The sequence below is a fragment of the Melanaphis sacchari genome, unplaced genomic scaffold (genome assembly GCF_002803265.2).
Source record: "Melanaphis sacchari strain LSU unplaced genomic scaffold, SCAv2.0 Contig8_pilon_pilon, whole genome shotgun sequence".
Classification (NCBI taxonomy): Eukaryota; Metazoa; Arthropoda; class Insecta; order Hemiptera; family Aphididae; genus Melanaphis; species Melanaphis sacchari.
The window spans coordinates 387,424-413,482 of record NW_020271635.1 but is presented as its reverse complement, the minus strand read 5'-3'; the positions used below and the strand labels follow the sequence as shown (position 1 = coordinate 413,482).

The 26,059-nt window shown below is 26.0% G+C and overlaps 1 protein-coding gene across 5 annotated transcripts; it reads left to right on the top strand.

Annotated features, from left to right (window-relative positions):
* Window positions 1-835: 835 nt before the first annotated feature.
* On the top strand, window positions 836-26,059 carry LOC112602770 (trafficking kinesin-binding protein milt). Of its 5 annotated transcripts, none has more exons than XM_025351088.1 (13): window positions 836-955; window positions 2,296-2,400; window positions 2,692-2,799; window positions 22,111-22,187; window positions 22,338-22,542; window positions 22,661-22,974; window positions 23,478-23,785; window positions 23,865-24,032; window positions 24,103-24,319; window positions 24,393-24,676; window positions 24,735-25,042; window positions 25,117-25,232; window positions 25,295-26,059. In XM_025351088.1, exons 4-13 carry the CDS (start codon window positions 22,137-22,139, stop codon window positions 25,580-25,582), a joined length of 2,259 nt encoding a protein of 752 aa, XP_025206873.1. In that variant the 5' UTR covers window positions 836-955; window positions 2,296-2,400; window positions 2,692-2,799; window positions 22,111-22,136; the 3' UTR covers window positions 25,583-26,059. The 5 variants fall into 5 exon arrangements, with proteins under 5 accessions (XP_025206873.1, XP_025206870.1, XP_025206872.1 ...); XM_025351085.1 differs by lacking the exon at window positions 836-955 and adding an exon at window positions 1,764-1,879 and having other exon boundaries at window positions 25,295-25,582; XM_025351087.1 differs by lacking the exons at window positions 836-955; window positions 2,296-2,400 and adding an exon at window positions 6,618-6,976 and having other exon boundaries at window positions 2,783-2,799.

The following is a 26,059-nucleotide window of genomic DNA, read 5'->3' as shown; positions in this document are numbered from 1 at the left end:
ATATATGAATATCTAAGGTTAAATTTAACTCAGAAGTTACTCTGGTTAAAATATTTATTAAATAATTAAATCTCTGATTATGTAGTTTAACCTAAATAAAAATATTTCATATTTTTTCTCAATTTTCTTTTTATACATATATACACTATTAAAAATAAAAAAATGAAATTGATTTAGTTTATGTAATAATGATTGGGTTTTGGGATTTGTTAGTTTAATAGCTGTAACAATTAAATGTGAGGGGGATTTTATTGTCCTCAACCTCAATTTATTAAATATAATCTGCTAAAATTGAGATGTTTTTAGTATAATATCCTAGTTAAATAATATAATGAAATCATAATTCAAAGTACTAACACAGGAAAATTACATTTTATTTTCAAGCTTTTAGTTTTATTTATTATAATGCTAGTGTTTAAATTTTTCATTTTTATGATGGTATGACAATTAAAATGTTTTAAGTGTAATTTTGTTTCTTTGAATTCAAAAAATATTTAACAGTTTTTAATATTGTTTGTAATTTAAGCTATGTTTACTATAGATTAATTTGTAATAATTATTAGATAAATAAGATTTTAATTTATAAAAATGTAATATAATAACTAAGTAGTTATATTGGATATTATTTAATATTTTTTTTTTTATAAATAATATTGTATATGTACAATTTGAGAGTGTAACTTTGAACTTATAACCTAAAAAATATCTGAGTAAATTTTATTTATATTATAATAATACTTGTTCACGTCTTATTAATATTATGCAATTTTTAATTACTTAACTACTCTAATGATATTTACTATTGATTTTGATTTCAGTTATTAGCAAAATTGAGGCCAACTGAGTTATATTTTAATCAAGCTGGAGGCGTCCGGGGTAAAAAAGCTACTTCGTGAGTCATCTCATTTGAGTAGACAAGCCTCGAACAAAACCTGTAGTGTTTATACTTTAACAGGTAATATATATTAATTTTACAAGAATCACATTAAGGGTATAGACATATTAATTATATATAAAAGTTGTACATAGTAATTATTATGCTTTTTTATATTCAAATATCCTATCATAAACCATTTTGATTCTGTTGCTGTTTGGTTCATGTCCAAAATTTACAGGTGCCAAATATCTAGTGCATTTTATGCCGGTATTTTTAAGCAACAACGTCACAGTCTGTCAGCGATAGACGGTGTTTAAACAGTTTCATTTACATGTTTAATAAAATTTAATTGGCTACTTTAATTTTAATTTTAATTTTTTGATAATTTAAGTATGTAATACATGTTTTAAACAGTGTAAACTTCCTACATAAAAGCAGGGGATAAAATAATAACAATAATAATGTTGATTAATTTTAAAATATCTAGTGCACAAAAGAAAACTGTCTGCATTTTGTAACTGGAACTAATTCTGATCAAAAATTTCCACTTCATTGATTTCTTAACCGCATTTTCTCTAACATAGACATATGGAATGGTAGTTAAGTTTGTGCGTTCTTCTTTTATATCATCTATTCAGTTTATTTAAGAAATAATTTGTTATACTTCAAAAGATATCATGCTTCCTTTATGTTTTACCAGATTGTGTGATCGTAATCAAGGTGTGCATAAACAATTTTACATTTTATGTTTTTTAATTGTTTTACAAAATGTGTTAGATTTTTATGTTTACAATATATCTACTTAGGCTTGTTTTAGTAGTGATATTCAAATATATGTATATATATATATATACTTATTAATCAAAAAGAATTTGGTAGGTTTTTAATTATTTGAGGCAATGTTTCCTTGGCCTGACGATCATGTATATCGACCACAATTTAAAAACAAAGAAAACAGATTTGATCAAAGACAACAAGACATTTTAAATACTTGGGAATCAGGTAGGTCTGCCTAGTAAAAAAATCAAATGTTCAGTGACTAAATTGTTTGGATTTTTTTATTTATATTAACAGCTTTTGTTTTGGAATATATGACTAGACTTATGTTGAATAATTTATGAAAATGTCATTTGTACTAGGTAACAGCTATATGTCACAGAATTTGGACAAACACCAATTTAGTGTCTACTTAACTCATAATTTTAAATGATTTATTATTACTGCTTATTGCTTTGAATACTATTTCAAATTGATTCTTTGATTTGAATTAGCAAACTATTTTGTCGCTAAAATTGTTACTAACTGAAATGAACAAATTTAATAAACACTTAAAAGATATATAATATTCAAAATATTCTTGTTTCATATATTATAGAAATAAGTTTAACTTAATTTAGTGATGACCATTTTATTTTTAGAAATATGCAGTAATGATGAACTTCCAGAAGTTGAGTTGATCAGTTTGCTGGAAGAAACCATACCACAGTACAAATTGAGGGCAGACACTTTAACACAATATACTGGTAAGAAATAAAATCATTTGATTTGATTTTTTTTATTTATAATATTATTTATTAATTATAAATTCTTTGTTAATGTTTGCATTAAATTCCTATAAAATTATTTAATTAAAAAAAAAGTTTATTAAATTTGTATATTGTATACACATATTATTATGTATATTCTTAATTTTGTTAATGTTTTAAATTATTTTAAATATTTTAAAAGGAATCTAAAATAATAAACATAAAATATTTTATTAACTTCTATTTAATAAGCCAATTTATTTTAATGAATATCTTGTACAATTTTAGGTTATGAAAATAAAGATTGGTATATTCCAAGTCCAGCATTAAATGAAGACGAAGTTGATACAGCTAGTCTTTCAAAAGAATATATTCGTGAAACATTAAACTATTTTCGTAAGTATATAAAATTATAAAATATAACTCAATTAAAACTGAAAAGATAGATTGATTAATATTGATTACATTACCAATTAATTTAAATATTAGGTCTTACTACATGTTTACACATCATTTTTTGACTTCTATTATTTAATTACTTCTCTATTACAATTACTAATTATGCAATTAGATTTATTAAATTGAACTGACACATAAAATACTCATTAGTTTTTTTAATTTTATCTAGATAAATAATAGTTATTTATTTTCAAATTAATTTAAATTATGTATTATATTAAATATAATTTTATTCGTATAAATTTTACTTGTTGACTCAAAATATACTTGAACATATGGTACTTCATAATTTTTTTAATATAAGTATTAATTTATTGGAAGTTAACAATTATTTATTTTTAGTAGCTTTAAGTTCTAGGCTGGTATGTGTATGCCTGTTTAAGAATATAACTATTATATAATTAATATATCTATTAGTTATCTACAGTATTTTTTTTGGTTTATTGGTATTATATACATTTATAAAAAAAAAAAAAACTGAGCTAAATGATGAATGTTGGGTAGCCAGTTTGACTAGTTATGAATAAAAATGTTTCAATATGATGAGAGAAGGGGTTACTCTTGCTAAATCAATATTTTCTTGTTTTCATGCTTTAATTAGGACTAATTTTATTTAAATTTTTGTTTTTAAAAATAAATATTATACTATATTATTTAAGAAAAAAATTATACCTGATCAATAAAAAATAGGTATTTTTTTTTTTAAATTTGTGGTTATTATAAAACTACTCACTTTACCTTATTAATTACTATAATAATTCCAAGAAGTAAAATTATTAATTTTAATAATATTTTTCTACTTTGTTATTTTTTAGATATTATATTACTATATATTTAATTGCCTTCATTTTTGTTACTAAATTAATAAAAAAAAAATAGAAGGTGTAACAGAAATTATTTTTAAGCCATCATATCAATATTATACATAATTAATTGCGATAAATAATATTTATGAATAATGTATTTGATATTCACTGATATATTTTTTAAAAAAACTTTTAAGAATTAGTTGCATTTCTGTAACCATTTATTTATCATTTATTATGGGATCAACTTTTATATCATAACAGTTTTTTAATATTTCATGTGTTTTCGTTAATTGCAACTTATAAGTGATAGAAGATTAGGTTTGACCATAAATAAATAATATTTATTCTTTTCTTGAAAGAAGTCATTTTTTATGTATTTTACGTGTTATATAATTTATAAATTTCATCACATTTTGAACTGTAAGTAACATGAAACAAATTCAAACCATCAATACATTTTATAATACTGATAATATAAAAAAAAAAAATTAATTATTTTACTGTACTTTTGGGTAACAAGCATACTGCAGTGCATTATATATATATTTTGCTTGTAAGAAGCCGTACAAATGAAGGAATTCAAATTTATGAATCAAGTTTCTCTCCCTTATTGCATGTTCACCTCAAATAATAGTCATATGGTCAACTTTCTCTCGTATTTCCTATCTAACAATTTGATGAAATTTGATGCTAATATTGTACACATTGTTTTATGTACTATTCATTTTTAGTCAGACCATCTGTTGCTGTCAAAATGCATGCTATTTTATTTTTGACTTTGTTGATAAAAATATTTAATTACGTATTGGTTTAAATGTCATTAATTTTTTTTTTCATATTATGCATTTTTATGTATGTTGGATGTGTCTAATATCTTATCAATCTCTTATTGAATTTCATTTTTATTTTGAACTGAGTTGGTAGTAGTTTCCTAGTACCCACATAATGTAAAATGACATAATTCTACAACAATATTAACACTAGAAGTCTAGAAATAAGAATTATATGATTCGAAAGAATATATTATATAATTTAAAATGGTATTATTTCAATTTTCACAGATGAAGGATATTAACTAAATGCATATCAAGTGTATATTGATATGTGATAACATTAATCACCTATATTAATATAATAATATAAATTGGTAATTAAAAAATTATCAAATAACTTGTATAAATGTCTTGCCGTTGTATCTATTTTATTTTTTTAACTAATATGTTTATATATAAATTGAAATGGTCAAATTTTTTAATTTATTATCTTAAAAATATTATGTCTCGTTCTGTATACTAAAGATTTAAAATTTTATTTGTGAAAAAACAAGTGTTATCTGTATAGTCTAGTAGAAATTTAATCTACTTGTAGTATAATAACACAATTTAAAGATTATTGAAAGCGATTAAAATACTTTACAGCTTAAAGTATTGCGTATTTTCTTCAAAAAACGTGTAATGACTAAATGACCACACGATTGGCAAATAAAACAAAACGCAATTTGAATATGCAATGTGTCATGTGAACGAAATATTGTTCTACATTCACTTATTAGTAAATGTGTGTGGGTAGAATGGCATACAACATAATAAATAATAATATATATTACAATATTTTATGTTTGTAATTCTCAACAATTTATACAAATTTGTTATTTGTATAAGCACATCATCGTTCACCGGCATTATAAATTTATTTGTTGAGCTGGTTGGTTAGCACTCATTAAACACGATATCCCGTTGTTATTATTAAACATTATTGGTGAACGTACAATAATTACCGTGTTATCTGCATCACTGTTACGCGATGGGCTGGGCTTTACTCTCCGCAGTGGCACTGTGCCACCGCAATTTTTTCCGGCACCTTAGTCGTCTGCGTATGATCGTTTCGTGTGTGATATGTTATGTGGTGTGTCCAAAGTACGATCAGAGTTCCGGTGTTTAAATTCTTCAATTCTTGAGTGATTTTTTTTTTAAAGTATTCGCTACATTAAGTTATATAAAGTAAAAACCTTTTTGTGTCGTTCATTTTATCGGTTGTGATGAATATATTAATACTTTTTTTTTAATTACATAGGTAATTTTATAATGTATTTTTAAATTTTATGTAAGAAGTGAATGTTAGTTCGTTATTGCTAATTTTATTGTTTTTAAACGGTATTGTCATATTGATAAATGTACACGTACCCGAGCACAAAATCGACTTAGAATTACAAACAAAACTTTATTAAGTTATAGACTTATAGCCTGTCACACTTTCAGTATGACAGAAATATAATATAATAGTTTTAAACCTATAGATATCAGTTATTATTTTTTGTTAAAATAATTTGTAGTAGTTAACGAAACAACGATCACAATCTTTCGATCAATTAAATCGTTATTTAACTTACAATCATTTTAAAACATTGAGAAAATGTGTGGTCGTTTTTAGTTATGTATTGGAGTTGCGTAGTCTGATGATATTTAGGTAAGTCTCGTTTGATAATAGGATGACGATGATGACCTGACCCATGTGTTAATTATACATGTATAAAAAGACGAATACATATTGAATGAAGTACGAGCGTATTAGAATCTGTTAGTCATGCGTAGTAATTTTGTAACACGTGAGTAGAAAACTATATAGCCTTAAAGAATCTGTTCTAGTGGTTTTTTTTTTTTTACTTGAATGAAGTATAATTATTGTTTACAAGGAATGTTTTGAGAAATTGTCAATAGGTATAAGGTTTTAAATAGAAATATTCGCAATGTGCTATCAGTAGTTTAGACTTTGCTTTTGGACCGTAACAGTTATCAAACATGTTTCATAGATACGAATTATTCACATAATAATTTAACATTAAGTACCAAGAGATTTAATGTTTATAATAAGAGTTGATTTTCGTTTTTTTTTTTGTACTCGGTTGCGTGTGTCGTGCATTTTTATAAAACGTGTATTTTAATTTAGGAATTTTAATTATTGTGACGAAATGTGATAAATATTCGTAACTTATAATGAAATGAGTATCCGTGATGACCATGAAGATGTCAACCGCATACAGCTAGCGACCCGCAAAGATGACGGACATTCGTGCCATTTTAAAAATGTCGGCCCAACAAGTGCCGAATTCCCGTGTGACGCTAGTGAAGACTTTTGCGGAAACCCGCTGGTGGTTAACTCGAGAACGCTGGAAACTCAAGGCGAATCGCCTAAATGCATATATCACTTATTATCGCCGATCGTGCCGGCCAAGACACCTGTAGACCCTAGATTTTCTTCGGACAAACCTCCACGGATACGAATGATATTGCCTGAACTTAATAGAGGTAATAAATTACTGCGGTATAAATTCCCATTATTTAATGTTTAATTCAGACTTTAATTATTTAATAAAAAATAAAAATACATTTTTAATTTAAAAAAATAAATATATTGAATTAATAATATGTCTAATAATAATCAAGTTGAAATTTCATAGCATTGTTATGATGTGTGTTAAAAAATGTATACATTTACTTTTAGTGTATAATGTTAAAAATGAAAAAGTGTATGATTTCACTGCATTCGATAAGTTAAGTTTTATAGTAACTGGTCATCATCATAATTTATGAATCATAGTAAATATTTTCAATGTCAAAATTATTTTATATAGTTTCCATCCATACGCTCAACTGCTCAAGGACTTAAAAATATGAACTTGATTTCGGTATTTATTAACAGTTGTTATACTTCCTATACCCCACGTAAAAAAAATTTCACTTGCTAAAAATGCTCTAATTAAAATTAATTTACATTCAAAATGTATACAACTTTTCTTAAATAATTTATCTGATAAAAATACGACTAGTAAGTTATAAGCTGTAGATTTTTACTATACATTATATCGTAATCAAAATTTAAAATTGTGTTTATTTTTCAAACTTTATACTTTCTCATTGTTCTATTTAATTTCAATAGTAAAATAGCAAAGTACGTTTTAACCTTCACCTTTGTACAATCGATTCTGATAGAAATATGAATTATGATGTATATTATTATATTATGTAAATTGCTTATACTAAACTATACATGTATAAGAATGTTTAAAAAAACTTTTATTAAATAGTATTTAGTAGATGGATTTTTATCACATCAGTAATTTATTTCGTGTTCTATGTTAATTTAAATTTAAGTTTCTATGAGTTTAAAAGGTTATTTTTTAAAAACAATTTAATTATCCTAAATCTACACTCGCACAAAAATGTAGTATACAAATAATTCGGAAGAATGGAAAATTAAAAATACATGTGAAACTATTAACCCATGTTCCATTTGTTTCTTTAGATTTCATTCTAATACTCTTTTAATCAAATATAGGTAGTGAATTACCTACCTACTTAAATTTGTTATTACTTTGTGAGAATGCTCGTTATAACATGTTATCTCTGTTATCGTCTTAAACATTATTTAAGTAGTGCATACTGCATATATACTATAAAGGTAAATGTAATATTATTATAACGATATTTAGTTAGCATATTTACTACATTGGTGAATATTACTTAGTTCATGTGACTGTGAGAACATTTAGTAGTTTCGGTATTTCTTTGGTATGGGCCATATAATTGGGCAAATTATAAAAAAAAATAAGGATTTTAGTATTGATATGTAATTAATTTGTATTACATAACTAAACGTTTTGATTTAAATTTTTATCTTAAAATACACCACTATTCTGTTGTTAAAAACAATAAATAGGTCTTAAATTAGTACTCTTGTATATATATACATGAAATTATTTTTGAAAGCATTATTATGAGTAAATTTACGTAAGAATAATACTGGTTGTATAATAAAATTAAAATATAGTTTAAAATATTAAATTAACTAATTGTTTTTTTTTTAAATTTTTACTCAGAGGTGGTTTGTTTGAAATATGATTAAACATTAGTGTTTGGCCTAAGTTTATAGTTTTAAACAATAACTTCATTAATATTTCGTTACTTTGTCAATAAAGTTCGTTAAAGATTATTCTCGTTATCGCATGGCATCCTACCAAGAATATAATTATGCACGTCTTTTATACACATGTATTAGTATATGGTATTTTATATTTAAATGTATGACAGTGTGTCAGTGTATGTATATGATCTGAAGATAATCAATTTCACTGAAATTTTAGTAACTACTATAATATTATCGTTTTAAATTTAAATCTAAATATTAATCTGATTTATTAAAATTCTTACATCAATAATTCCCCCTTTAATTATGGCTAATTATAAATTTAAGTTAATTTGTAATTAATTAGTTACGGTACTTAAACGTTTAATTAATAGTTGTAGTATGATCATTTTTAATTGTTTATTAAATACTTAGTCACCTAAGTAATACTCAAGTTTTTAAAGTTGGCATTATTTTATTATTATTATTATTTTTTTTTTTTTTTTGAAAGATAAATCTTAATAAATTAATTGATTTTACATAAAATTATTAAAGTTAAAATAATTTTTTTAAAGTATTAAGCACTGGATTCTCTACAGTCTATATTGATTTCAACGCAGACCAGTGCCCAAGTTAATGCTGTTACAGGAATATGTAAAGCGGTTGTTGTCCCCCTGTGATTTTTTTCAAACTATTTATGTTACATGTCTATAATCCATATAATTTAATGACTGATGAATAATTATAATACAATTTTGATCTACTTCACTTTGGGTGAGATTTTTGTGCACTTAGTGTTATATTAATAATACTTACACATATGGATTTTAATGATAATAATTATTTGAAATCTGATTTATCGGAAATTATTTAACTATAGATGGATATTAATGTGATTTATTCCAATAATTTAAGTCCTGATTCTTAGTTTAATATCAGTAATTAATTGATTAAACTTAACACAAAATGAATGAATTATCCTAGCATCATTAGTGTTTTTAACATCATAATACTCATTGCGGTGATTTTTTAAGTAAAATCTATTGATTAAAGTTATAAAAAAACTTATCCTTCAATTATGAGTTTTCAAATAAATTTTAGATAGTTAAGTACTACAATACTCGTAGAACATTACTGCTGATTGTATACCAATACAATGAATAAAAAAAGAAATATGATTGTGATTTAACTTTTCCGATGGTCATTTTATTTCAACTATATTGTTTATAGTTGATATTGTTGTATCGTTTGTATTGGCGTATCAACCGCACTTAAATAAATCGCTATAAATAATTATCTTGATGTCAATTTGAAATTGTCTTTTTAATCGACTGCTGTGTGTTTAGTGAATACCATTAACAAATTCGTGTTATAATTAATTTATGAAACATGAATTTTATTACGTATTATATCCGTACCTTTAATTGATAACAACGTCATATAATATTTTACCATTATTTGATATTGAAAATAGTTCAGGCACACCGCAACTACAGCGCTTTTCCCGGAGAGTTGCGCTGTTGTGTCACACTCAACACTGCGAATGCGGTGTGATACAATGTTCAGTCTTGCACGCCCATTCGTCGTGTTATTTTTTCATATTGGTTCGTCTTGTAGTTATTATATCTTATTTATTTTCAGATCTGTATTTTTTTTTACTTTTTTTTTTGATTTATACATATTACAATATTTTGTTGACGCCGTCTAATATTAGCAATTCCTTTTAATTAAATTTTATGTTTTTAGTACACACTCTTATGTTTGTATTCAGCAATATAATAAACTAGTGTTATTGATTCGCGTGTAATAGTTGTGTATGTGCTCATCGAATGTAATTTCTTCGAAGACGTCTCTAGTATGTTATAAATATTATTTAAAATATGTGAAGTTTATCAAATATCAATCATGGTTATATAAATTGCAATAGTATGTTAGTGTTAAAATGATAAATTATTGATATATTTTGAAAAGCTTTGATATATAATAATATTTTAATTTTGTTTTTACTTCGACTTCTTCAAGTTTATGAAATTTAGCATTATAGCATTTTGTTATTTTTTTCTTATTGATTAACGTAAGATTTATAATAGTGCTTATAGAATCTGTATTATTAATCACGTAATCCACCGTTTTCTATTAAAAATAAATAAAAAATTAAAAGTTAATTTTGTTTTAAAGATAAACGTATAGTGTACTAGTAATTTTAATTATTGTAATAAATATAAAAGTTCGTTCATTAGACCTATATGAATATTTATCACTCATTATAATCTTCGTTAATGATCTCTGATTTTTTTTTCAGACAATAGTAAATATATTACTATTAGTATTTAATGAATTCTTTTTTAAATTTCAATACTAATTTTTGTTTGATTCAATACTAATAATTTTAATGTCAATGTAAATATTGAAGGTTTAAAAACACTTATTATAAAATAATAATTTTTACAAGAAAAAAATATACTTATAAGTTCTTCCACAATTTGTTCTAAAAACCATAGTACTTGAACTGTCATTAATATATTCCATTACAAATTTTTCGATCATGCGGATCATTAAAAACCTTGTCCTAATAACGTTTAAAACTTTTCTTGTGGCATATTGAAAAAAATAATTGTTTTTCATCTAAGCAGTTTGAATCAATATCTTTTTTTTTATTAAATCTTTATTTTTCGATACCATATAGAATTAAAAAAAAACCACCTTTCCACGTTTATTGTGTTTTTTTTTCATCTTTATAAATCTGTGACAATTGATGTGTCCTATATGAGCTGTGGCATCGCCGTCATCATCTTAGCAATAATATAATACAATAACGTTTTACTATATTTTTGTGTATAGTGCGAAACCTTGTGTGGTGATATATCGATAAGGATTAAGATTGAAAAAAAGTTTTCCTGTTTTTCCTTCAAGGGCGCTTTTTTTCGTACTATCAAGGACACGATAATAGAGACGTTTCAAACGTCAATTTTACGCTTATTAAATTAAACGCTCGAGTTATTTTTTTTCATTTTTTGCCATTAATAATAATATCGAATGCTGCGACCCAGAGCCATCCTTTCCTATAGTGTTATAAATTCTTATGTTCTAGGTATCTTTAGTGCAGTAATCCGTAAATGCAATTAAACGTCTATAGTGTTCACTTGCAAGTGTAGGTTAATTAATCAGTTGTTGGCATATAATTTTTTTTAATTTTCATCTCGATTTAATTGAAATGCTCAAATATATAGGTTATACATATGTACGGGTTTGAAAATAGAAAAATAACAACAAATCTTACATATATTACACAAATTGTTGAAAATTCCACTTTCAGCAGCATCATTCAATTGAAGCGGCGACCTCAGTGACTTGACACGGTTTTTACTCAAATCCGTAGCAATTTCACATGTTGTTTTACATAACTATATAGTTCAGCGTTTTGAACTAATTGTTCAAGAAATTAGATATTCCTTCTAATTCGTATCATAATTTGTCTTAAATTTAAGATAGTTCTACCTGTATTAAATATTCCAATATGTATAGTTAATGACTCGTACGTTTTCATTATTTATTTCTTTGAATATTTAAAACACTTAAATTACTGATCACCAATAACACCACCCGCTTATTGGTTAATGGGTAATGTCTTAAAACCCCATGGAATCGCCTTTACAACGTTAATATATTATATATATGTCATCAATAGACAGAGTTTCTTCTTTGTTTTTTAATTTAGAACTTTTCAAAAATATCATCATTTTATTGTATTTGCCATCTGTCAACCGAACCTTTACTTTAAAATAATATTAGTATAGGTCGACCGCGTCCTCTTGTGCACGTCGTTGTCCGTCGCGTGTGATGGTGTGCCGTAGTTTGTCTTTAGCCGTCGTTGCTGCCGCCCAGTGGCGATTTCGGTCCGAGTCCCGTTGGTCATCCGCAAAACCGGTCTATCGTGGAGGGCCAAATTGAACGTGACTCTGTCGAGTGTTTGGAGTACGACGACGAGTTTTGCTGCAGTAGCGATGATGATGACCGGCCGTTGGCCCGATGGTTGCATTTCGGTCGCCGCGATGCACCGCAACCGCCGCGGCACTCTGCCCAGGACGACGACGAACAGTTGCTCGTCGAAGGTACATATATGCCCCTGTACTTAAAACAATAATTTATTGTATAATATTATGTTCTATTATCGATTCCATTATATTATAGACCCGTATAATTTCTTATCTATGTATTATTTAATAGGGACTTACCGACATTGTGTCTTGATGATTACTAGATATTATTTGCGTGTGTTTTAAAATTCTTTCGACAATATTGGTATTAGATATTTAGAACGTATTATTTATTACAATTATCGTGTATGTAAACCGTTGTATGTAAGTTCAACTGATGATTCAGTGACAGTAGGTATAAATGTATAATCACCTTAAAATCTTATTCATTTACTCATTATTATTACTTTTTGTTACGAGGTCAAAATACGGATATCAATTAGTCTAATCTATAGTAAAGACTAATTATTTATTGATGTTAATAATAATAGCTGATTATATAGGAAAGTTATTTGTGCATACACTTTTTTATAAAATTCGTGTGCATTAACTGTTTAGTAAACCGTGCAATTTTAAAATTGCAATTGCGGTTGAAGTCTACATTACGACAAAATTACAGAAGAATGTATAATAGCTAATAACTAAAAACGTTACATTGAACTTCTTCTGTAGGACTTTTACTGTTAGTTTTTAAAATTATGTTTTTATAGATCATATTCTTACAATTTTTATTATTAAAATATAACGAAAAATACTTCCATTTTCTAATATATTAATTTTATTATTGGGTAGATTTTAATTAAATGTACATCATCAAATATCTTTATTCATATTATACCGTATTATACAGCGTTTACCATTCCGTATTTCTGTATAATTATGAGACATAAGTTTTTACAATCGGAGAAGTAGTTTTACTTTATAATAGCTTATTTCGTAGATTAGGTACTATAACAAGTGTGTCAAATTTTAATTCAATGATAAATCATTGCATATGAAAAACGATTGAACGAAGATGTCTATATTCATTTATATTACTATAAGTATAATTTATTTTTCAATTAATAATACCGTAAGTTGAACTAATTTTTTCTAAAAAATCGCATTTATTGTATAGTACATCATTGTTAATATTAAAGCATTGTAATTTATTTATTGACTAAAAGTCCATTACCACCAACGTACCGTTTAACATTATGAACAATTTTGTGTTATAAATGGCTTAAGACTATTAGTATAAACTTTGAAAATTTTAATTCGATACAATTATTGTTATACAAAAATATTATATTTCGTTGTTATCATTAATAACTTCCAAAAATGTTATTGTTTATTATTATTATGTATTTTGTGGTTGTTTGAATTATTTAACTCTTTGAATTAAAAATGACTTAGGGGTATTGTAGCATAAATCAATATATAGTCTTGTTTAACATGTTTTTGTAGTAATCAAAACCATAATATATTTAATTTCATTATTAAATATAGGTAAATAATTAAGTCTTACTATTTCTATGATCTTTTTTTAATATCCCATTTATCCTAATTTTATCTTATCAAAAATCTTAATCATCTTAATAACATGGTTATCAATAAATAATTAATAACAATACATAAATTAAATTATAAATTTTGTGTACTTTAATTTATTTATAAAACGTGCATGTTTAAATGGTTTGTAAAAATTATAAGCTAATACAAATTTTTTAATCAAATATTTAAGTTAAATCTTAAATTACTAGGTTTGTGTATAAGCAAATATTTAAATCCATAATTTATGCAAAGTTAACAACGATAATAAACTATACATAGTACTGTACAAATAATTTAGTTCTATAAATAAACCATAGATTCTAAATATTTTTTATTTTCTGAAAGTTAAAATTAAAACGAGTCAAAAATTAAATTTAAACCAACTGTATATGTTTCTATTTTTTTTTATTGTTATTGAATAAATCTACGCCAATAGTAGCCATCGGGTGATGTTCAAAATATTTAATTAAGTATCTACAGATAATCCTAATTTATGAATTATGATTAGGTATAAATGTTGTGTGTAAGCACCTATTTATTGTTTATTTTTTGATTTAGTATCAACTATCAAGTTTATATCAACTGTTTCAATAATGAAATAGTTCTATATATTAGATATATCATTTATTTTGCTGTTATTTTATTGATCAGTTTCTTTTTGTCGTTGAACCTAATTATTTGTAAGCATAACGATTGACAATTAATATGTATTATTATTTTATTACTAGTGCTTAGATTAATCAATAAAATAGTATTAACTATAATCACTATCAACAAAAACTATTTTTAATTATAATTTACGTAACTACACTCTATGGTTATATAGTTAATAAAAGAAAAATATGTCAAAATAATCCCAATTCAATTTTTAAAATAGTAGGTTTTTAAATTAAAAATTTTGATCTGAGTTTATTATTAAATTCATTTTAGTAAATCAGACGGCAGAGTAACTATAGAACCAGAATCTGAAAATGTATGCGTAATACTTTTTAAAATAATACCTATGTAGGTTAATTGTACATTTTTTAGTGCAATATTTTCTGTTTTATAATTTTTTCTGATTTAGTCAATTTAACTTTTGTCTATATCAGGAAATTAAATAAACCGATTCTTTTTTGTCTTCATTATATTTTTGAACCTTCAATCATAATACAAAGTATATTTTAGTTATTACTAATCTTACATATTGTATTTATATTATTTATACATTTTCTCATTAGTTGATTTATACAGACTATTGAATGTGTTAATTCTATTAAATAAAACATTTTTCTAAAATAACAATTTTGTTTTAAAACCTCCTATTTCTCTTTTTACTTTAAAATGTAATATGGTCCATTTATAAAGTATTTTTGAATATATATACGTTATAAATAACGTTTAGTTATGCCAATAGTTTAGTTTTACGAAAAAAAAAAGTGACGTGAAATCGTTCAAGTTTTAAGATTATTCCATCTATATAGTGTTTTGTGTAATCAAACCTAAATTTATTATGATAAGTATTAATATGAGAATGAAAAAAAGTTTCCCACGTTATTTTGATATATTATGGTGTTCGACTTTGATCTATTATTCTAGTTTATTGAAATTTGCTTAAAAAAATACAAATCATATTAACAATTTGGTATAGAGCCACGTATTTTTTTTTGTACATTTAAAAATAGTGACCAATACCGTTGAATTGTACGTGCGTGGGAGTTTTATGTTCGCCACATTTCATTATTTATTTTGACCATTTAGTGATGATTTCATCATTTCAGTTTTACTATGAACGGAAGTCAACATTTTCGTTCGATTATTTGTATATAAAAATAATATTTCATACTGTCAATATAAGTGAGAATGCATTTCCGATCAAATATTCGCAACAGCCGCTACACACGAGAAAAAAGCCTTTCACCCAACCGACGACCGGTCGTGTCACGTTTTCATTGTTATTTATGATACAATTTTTTCTAAGCCATTCTCTATATAGAGGATTATTACTCATTATTATCATCATCATCATCGTAAAATTCACCCGATTAATGTATTAATAATGTCATGTGCAGATAATATTACGTTATCGTTTTTTTCTTCCGAACAATCGTTTGTTTTGACATTCAAATACCACTTTCGTGCGTTTACGTACAATTTAATTCTTTCAACATCTCTAGAGCTTTTACTTTTTGTGCCCGGAGCAATACCGGTACAATGCAGTCTAACATGTTCACCGGACAAACATGATGATATAAGATTTGTTGGTGTATTTTACCGGCTGATACATATTTTAACTACAGGAAGTTCATAAAAGGTTCTTTGTTTAGAAAAAAAAGTTCATCGGCCAAAACCACTTATTATTACTTAAACGGTCGTACCTGAACGATTTTGCTATGGGTATATATTATGCAACGGTATATCTACCTATTTAATCTGAATCCCAACGCCAATCGACCTAATCGTGGGTAGTTATTTTATGTATTAGTATTTCTATAATATGTATTATGAATGACAATCACCGCGGAAAAACCGATATTACAAATGTACCGTTTTTAGCCACACGTCTAACGATGCAAATATTGCTTATAATTTTACAAAAATTGTCTAAATGCATTGTTTTAATGAACCTATATTTTGATGTTTTTCTTATATACTGTTACGGGTCAATGATGTCGATATAATTACAAATCGCCCACTGTTCTTCATCATTAGTGTTATATAATAATATATTAGATTTCATTTATTTATTAACTTTTATAGATTCTTGTCAAATAGAATAGGTAGGTATACTATGTATGGTTACTATAGTTAGTAATTAAAAACCTCATACCATTCTTTGCACATTGAACATTAAATAAATACAAATACATAAGAAAACTTTAATAAATACTTATATTTTTAATTTAATAAATATGTAAAATCGTAAAAAATATTTTAGATATATGAAATTGACGAACTCTTTATGTATTTTTTAGATAATAATAGCCAATAATTTTAATGATATTATTTTGTTTTGTGGGATACATCTAAAAAGTATCGATTTACCATCTTGTTTCTGTTTTTCATTACTATAAGGCAATAAAAAGTAATAAATCGTTTAATTATGATGTATTTTTTTCACACACAAAGTTCCTTTCTCAATATAAACAAAACAACCATTTTTCAACTATAACAATATAATAGTTATTATTTTAAGTAATAACTATAGCATTTCTACAAAACAAAACATTGTTAATTATAACTTATAAGTGAATATTTGTATTATTATTAATCACCGTATTATTGTGTACATATATTGGTGTGTGTGTAATATCTAAAACATAGAAAGTGTGTAAATAATGAATATATCTATTATTAATTAGAAAGATGTTATACGTATATTTATAATAAAGTGTAAACTTTATAAATTATAAATCAACTAGTACAATATAAATTAGTTATTTTTTAATTTTTAAGTTAATAATTAACATAATAAAAATTTATTTTCTAACTACATCTTATAACAACGATTCTTAATCTGTAGACCCTAGGGGTTCGTGATACTCATTTCAGAAGTCCGCGAACAACTTAACATACATGAGTATATTATTACAGTATTGTTGGATTCTTATTTGTTTATTTTTTATGTATAATATATCTTGTTGTATAAAAAAATAAACCTATTTTATCATATTTACACTATTTTTTTTATGAAAAATTAATTCTAATTAAAATGATTATAAATTTGGTTATGATAATATAAGATGTTTTAAAAAAAAAAAAATTGTTAAGAGGTCTGCGATTTCTAAAAACCTTTTATTAAGGGTCCATGATCTATAAAAGGTTAAGAACCGCTGTCCTATAAGCATTATATTTTTCCAAGTTTTGTTATATCGGTATACAGTATGTACAATTTTTATAAAATTCACCAAATACATACTTAAGGAAATTGTTAACAAATTATTTTTTTGTAATGTAATACGTATAACATATTAAATATTAGATGATAACATACATAGAACACTCAATGACAAGACAACGATGTTAACGCTTTTTTGAAAAAAAAAATATTTTCTAAATATTATAAATTGGCAAATTTTCTCATTCATTATTGTGGGTTAACACTTATGTGACGTGCGTGTTAAGTTTCAAACATTAAAGTATATAATGTGGGATCTGGGCATCTATACATAGTTTTTCGCATTTTTTAACAATCAATACAGAAAAATTGATGTTCATGTTGACTGTTTGTTGGCAATTGACTATAAAATTATACGGTTTGAGACTATTACTATGTGTAAAATATTTTATACATTTTAAACTCTTTCTAATTCAGTCTGGTGAATTTATTTAAGTTGGGATTTACCTATAAAAGTACAAAACTTATATTTTATCTTTAATTTATTTATAATATAAATATAATTTAGATAGACTTAAATCATTTAAATTAAATATTACGATACGTTAAAAGCTGAAGAAAAATGTTTTATTTTATTTCAGAAATATATGGTTATTTACTATATTTAATAGATTATATTAAAGTCTATAGAAGAGTTTATTAAACGTTTTTATCTAGTAATTATTAAGTATTCAGTAATAATTAACTTGCGAGTATTTAAAAAAAAAATTTAATTATGTAGTATTTACTAAAATGTACGTATGTAAAAACTGCATTCGTGGTTAAATGTTATCAATTATCCACGTATATATTACATTTACTTTTGTCTCTAATTAATTTTAACGCGATTTTGTATTTTATGGATAAATAAATAAATTTATGATACAAAATATCAGTGTAAAAAAATAATAGTCATTACTTATTTTTAATGTCTGATAATAAATATGTTTTGTTCAAAAAACTCATAAGTAGATTGGTAGTGGATTTTATATAAGTGCTAGTTTTTTTAACAAAATACTTAATATTTTTAAAACTATTAAAGTTTTTAAAATTGCATATTTTTTTTTTCATAATTTGAAATTATTACAAAATTATGTTTTTTCAAAATAAATAATAATTAATGAGTGTTTAACATTAAAATCTTGTGGATTTTACCCTGTATTATACAAATGCACTAAAATAGTACCTATATTAAGCTTTAACAATTAAACCGATTACCCGATGTAGGATGTAGTTAATTACCTATAGAATTCGTGCCCATATATTAGATTGGATAAAAGCTTCATTTTCTTTTCCACGTTTAATAACTTTCATATTTAAATTTAATGATACTTAGCGAAGTATATTATTTTATTACACATTGTGTATTTCGTAATTATATACTAGTTTATTACGTTTATTTAAAATGTATTTAGTACCTTATTATTTTTTGCCTCACATTTGCTTTAGTATATAAAAAGGTGTTTTCCCATTTTTCCATGTTAAGTGTTAACTTAATGCCAGAAAATGGGAAATTAAGTGGCTCACTCTATATATACAAATATTGTACATGTATTTCTCTCATCATATTTGATTCTTATTGTTACCTCATTGCGTATTTGAGTTAGTTTGTTAACGTACATGTGCTAAATATTATAACCGAATAACCAATAAAGTTGAAAAATTTTTTTTAAATTATTTGCCAGTCACTCGTTTCCTAACTGCTACTACCCGTAATACATATTATACGATATAATTATATCTCTATATATTATTATTCAAGTCTATGGTGTTACATTAATTAAAGTTATTTTTTAAGTAGACATAACTGATTTTTATTATTTACGTAAGTAAAATGTTTTCCAGTAAATCATTATAAAAATCCTATAATAGTGATTGTTCGTGTGTATGAATAGTCAGAATAATCTTCATTTACGTGTGTCAGAGACCAATCATTAACTATTATTAACTATGAATTGATATGTACCATTCCTGGGACTTGAGTATAATTTCAAAACGTTTGTAGTATAGCTTTGTTTATTGTTGTTTTCTATTATGATAGTGCATGTGGTACATGTGTACAACTACAATAAGTTGTGTGTTTCAATTGTTTATTTTACGTTCTTTGTTTATTATACTATACTATTTTTCATAGTATAACATCTTACATGTATCTATAACATTTTTTCTACCTGTAGTATAGAGCATACTTGTCATGCTTTCTATATACTATATACTATATACAATAAATATTGTATATATTATACTATTTTGTATCAGTATACAATTATTTTCAAACTATTGTTTTAAATGAGGAAATACGCACATACATAATGTTCATTCGTGTAGATCGTGTACCTATATATTTACAGCCTTGGATTTGTGTTCGACGAATTGTCTTATTTAATATTTGTTATAATAATAATATTATTAAATTAATTTTAATAATTAAAGTAATTATTAATGTAACTTATTCAACTAATAGATGTATTCACATGTAGATATTTTAAATTATGTTTTAATATATTATTATTATCATTAGGTAGGTATATCTATTATTTAAATCCTATGACCAAAAATAATTTCTATTATTATTTCATCAAAAACTTAAGTACTTATAAAAAAGCATTTAATACTAATTATTCTCAGATAATAATATATATTACTGGTAGGAAATTACATTTAACCCAAATCCAATTTCTTTTTCATACGCAGTAAACAATTTTATTATACCTAAATATTATAGTCGATCAAGATTGTTATTTATTTCTTACGTGTACAGTCTACTGCATTTATTTTATGTGTAATAGTTAACTCTATAAGGTTTCTGATAATATTTTATTTATTAGTATTTAATAGTTTTTATTTATTTATATACTTATTATTTAATCATATTTTATGTACTTAATAGTTAACCTTGAAAAAAACGCGACACGCTTTTATGTGCTCATGTATTATAATCTTGAAAATTATGAATTATTATTTTATATTTACATTATTGTATGAGCAAAATTTGAATGTCAAACCCTTTTAGTTATTCTATTGTTTTGACACAGCATTATTTAATTTCGTAATTATGATATTTCATGTATAGTTTATTTTCTGCTATGTTATTTAATTAAACAACGTACATCGTATATGTATATTATATGAATTACATTAATAATAACCTCCCCCCGTCATTTGATAACATTTTAATTGTTTAATTTGAATACGCGTACTTAAAAAGCTATATTATTATTAATTACGTGTTGATCTTTTCAAAATCGATATGTACTGAATGCAGAAAATTATTTTAAATGTTTTTATGGTCTGGTAGATATCAAAAGTTATAATTTATCAATTAATCTGTTGTAGCGATTTTGCAAATTGAGCAGTATTAATTCTTAACACTAAAGGTTTTAATTTAGCATCCCAATGTCAAAACACTCGCTAAAATGTTAAGTTACTTTTACTTGAAAAATGTTTGTGTTATACTTTATCGTGTGGGCTAAATTTTAGTTTTTTATTTTAAGCTTTAAAGTCAACGAGTTAAAAAAAGAATCTATACTTTAAAGCTTATAGTGCAAACGTCATGTTGAATACAACTTATATACAACCATTATTTCGCTTATCTTAACTTAAATTTTTTAAAACATGTATTATTTGTTATTTTGTATCAAAATGTTGAGATTATTTTCAGAATCTTAATTAAAAAATATGGATTATTGTTTAAATAAAAACTATAAAATTCCTTGTAATTAAAAAAACTTAATTTTCAAAAACAATTATTAACCCTTGTTGTAACACTTTCGTTTGTTTTGTTGTAAACATTACCATATACAGATCGAAAATGCAATTTTAAAAAATAAACAGACTCCGGGTGTACAGACGCCCGCTGAAGCGACAGCGCGTGTGGATCAATAAACGTATCTACCCCCCTTTGACTACCACCCTATTCACCATTTGAGTACCACCCCTTTTTAAATATCAGTTGCGTCACGTATAGATAAATATAGCAGTGTCAGCGCTTATCAACCTATATCAATGACGTCGAACTGTCTTTTCAGTTTATACAAATATTTTGATTAATTATTGCCCTTTGTTGTTATACTCATTAATATTATTTATATTATCGTGATATGTGTTTCAGTTCTATGCAGCAATCGCGTAAGCCAAATGACAAAAACCTATAATGATATCGAAGCAGTAACCCAACTATTAGCAGAAGTGAGTAGACCTATACATCGTACATTATTATACAATTGTTGTTACTGTTTTCTATAATAATAACTACGAAAATAATTTGTTTAGGTTTTTGCAGTTTTTAAAATTGTGTTTTAAATGTTTAATAATTTCGTTTTTTTCTTCGTTTAACAGAAAGAAAAAGATTTGGAGCTTACAGCGCGCATTGGCAAAGAACTTTTAACCGGCAACCAGACGCTTGAAGCCAGGGTGGGATTGCTTGAGACAGAGTTGAAGACTGTCAACGAGCGTTACACACAGGCTTCATACGAGTTACAAAAAAAAAACGACCTCATCAAAATACTCAGCAACGATGCCGACGAAACCGGCTACGAAGCGAGTGAGTATCTATATTTTAAATTAAAAATATTACTGTTAAAAGATCTTTAATTAAAAAAAAAAAAAAACCATTAGTCTACATCAAAGGATTTGCGTTATTTCTATCGTTTGTTTGTTAGATGATGATGCGGTTGAAAACGAAAAGTATTACGGCGTCAGTGTCGGTTATTTACAAACACGTCTCAAAAATCTCGAAGACGAAAACCGCACTTTACGTGGTGAGGCCAATAGACTTGCAATGGAAACCGACGAGGTAGAAGCCAAAGAAGCACAGCTAATGTCTGACTTCGCATCTCAACTCAGTGTGACGAGGTCTGACCTGTCCGTCATCATGGAACAAGCGGACAAACACAGGGATGAAAATGTTACACTACACAACAACTGCGAGTTTCTACGTTCAAAATTGTCCAGCGTCGAGGCGTCGTTAAAAATCGTATGTAATCTTATTAGTATTCATAATCGAATTCTAATGATATCAAAAACCCTGACTTTGAGCTGAAACCCATACTAAACTTTTTAAATAACCAAAAAGTTCATATAAGTTTATTTAATACTTAAAAATTAAAGTTAAATTATTCAAAAAACTTAATTTATAATTATTCAATAAAATACCTAATAAACATTAATTTCTAATTAATAATTAATTACCTAATTACCTCATCTATGAGGCTTATACTTACTAAATAACTAAATAATAATTAATAGTTTGTATGATGTTAAAGATTTTTAGTATGTTGTACACTTATTAAAATTTTTAAAAATTTAGCAGTAAGTTTTGTCTATTGTATCAAGATAAATTTTATATTTTCAGTAAAACTTAAAATACTTGGAAAAAAATTGTTTTGTTTTGTATTGTAGTATGTTAGCCGGGAAGGAATGTAATTTATTTTCTGTTAGTATACACTTTCGTGGTTTTATAACTTTATAATTTTTCAGAAAAACGATGAAAATGAAGAACTCATGACTATGTTGATGTTGGCAAGGGATACACAAAATGAGTTAGCATCTGAAATTGTCGAAGTGAAAAAACAATATGAAGAAGTACTTACTATGCTTCACGAATGTCAAGCCGAACTCAAAGGGTATAGAGAGAAACATATACCACTAGCTCGAGCTGGACCTCTATTCACGTCTCTTCCTCCATATTTGAACTCAAATGGGCTGCACAGTCATGGTCATAGTTCTTTGGAGAGCTCATTGTTTTCTGAACTCAGTCTAGATTCAGGAATATGTACTGGACGAATGTAAGTGAACTGTTTCAGTTGTGGGTACACAAATCATACAAATATACAATATACATATCAATTTTATCATTTTATTTAGGTCTGGGGCAAGTAGTTATAAGAAGTCTATTGGAATGATGAAGCTGACGTCGGCTATGGAAACAAGCACTAGAAATTTGTCCAGGCAAACAGCTTACAATGATCTTACTGAGGAATCTCCTACTCATAGTGATTGTGATGATTTCTCTGACACTGATTCATTTATTATGTAAAATTATAATTTTTGTTTTTAAATAATTGGCAAGGCATTAATGATTTTTTTATGTGAACGATTATAGTGAACAACCTGGAATACCTGGTGCTCCCGGATCTGAGGATTTAGCCAATGCCTTGAAACGGCTGACCCCAGCATCAATTAAAGCTCGACGTGCAGCGTTAGGATCTGGTTTTATGTTTACTGATCCTTATGACTCAGCTGATACAAGAACCCCTGATTCGATTATGTCTACTGGTAGCATAAGTTTGTCAACTTGGAAAACACCAAATAAACTACAGGTAATTAATAATATTAATATTATATATTCTCATCGCATATGTTTTTTTATGTGACTTTATATTTGGTGTGCAGTTGGTTAAACCCATGCAAGGATCATTTACGCTGCAACAGTGGAATGCTCAATCAGTCCCATCTCTGAGCTCTATTCTGGAAGAACAACCTCAAGGTGTGATCAAAAAGTGTGATTCGACTGCTCCTATAGCAGGGCTTCCTCAAACGTTTAGACTTGATGAAATTGAAGAAGATGAACCTAGAACACACCCTGGAAAAATGTTTCAAATGTCTACCCACATTACTACTATTACCAATTCTAGAGTCATGCATCCAGATGATGGTACAAGTAGTCTAACAACCAGGTAACATAATATAACAATATTTTTATTTGGAGAAATTAATATTTTATTTTATATTCAGTATTCGAGGTAGTGCTATGTCAACTGCAGTAAATAGCTGTGTCAATAGTCGAGTGCCTACAAGAGAAACTACACCCATGTTATCTAGGAGAAATTCAACTACAACATTTTCTACTAATTGTGGATTAGCAGCTATGTTGAATGAAAGGGGTATTAGGGCAATTACACCTTCTGCCCTAGCAACACCTATGTTTTCTGCAACAGCTACACCTTGTAACAGTCCATATGGATCACCTGGTGGATCTCCTGATCGTTCTCGTTCACCTTCACCATCAGATTCTCCATACTCCCATCCATTTGGATTACCTGGTGAGTTTTATTAATTAATTAACAGTTTTTTAAATATCCATCATTAAAACAAAAACATTATTATTATTTTTTAGGATATTTAATGCATAGTGGTGCAAAATTATTGAGAAAAACTTTGACAGGCACTGAAAGAGGGACTGAACACCATAAGGCCCGCAAATCAAAATCACTCGTAAGACCAGACAAAAAGGTAAACAATTCATATTATTATTTCTCTAATTGTACTTTTTTACATATTTTAAAATGTTGTAGACATTGGCTGGTATTCGACTTGTGGAGACAATGAAACATTATATACCAACTGTTCCACCAGATATATCTGGTCATCCTGTATTCGACATCGGAGACTGTATTCCCCCAAAGCCTGAAAATGGTGCATTGCAACGACGACTAAAACAATTGGATAGTGATAATATTGATGGTGGTCCCAGGCTTCGTATGGATTTGGGTACTGTAGGTTCTTCAACAAATGATCCTCAGCCTCCGCGGGGTACTCTCATCAGTTCCATGTTTTTTGCTCGCAAAGGAGGATTACTATAAAAAAATTATTTAAACCTAGTTCGCCTTAAATGTACAATGGTGCAATGTTAATGCATAATTTTATTCTTAATAAGTTACTGTAGAAACCAAAAGCAATCAAATATATTTGCTGGTTTATGTCCTACTCAATTGACCATATTTAAGAATCAAACTCGATCACATAAGTTTCTTTTTTTTAATCATTAAGTATGATTTCCTTACACATCCTTTAGTTTATTCTAAATTTCAAAATATTAATGTATTAGGTATTTCTAAAAAAAGATCATAACAACTCTTTACTTTTTTTCAAATAATAGACAATTTTTTCTGATTTAATCAATAGTAGCAAACATTTTTGTTTATTATTTCATTAATAGTAACATAACTATTAAAATGTTATGTATATTAATTATTTAATAGTCATGCTTTGGTCATGCCTATAATACGCAAATAACGTATTTGAGATGCTTTAAGGTGCTATATAATTTAATTTATATT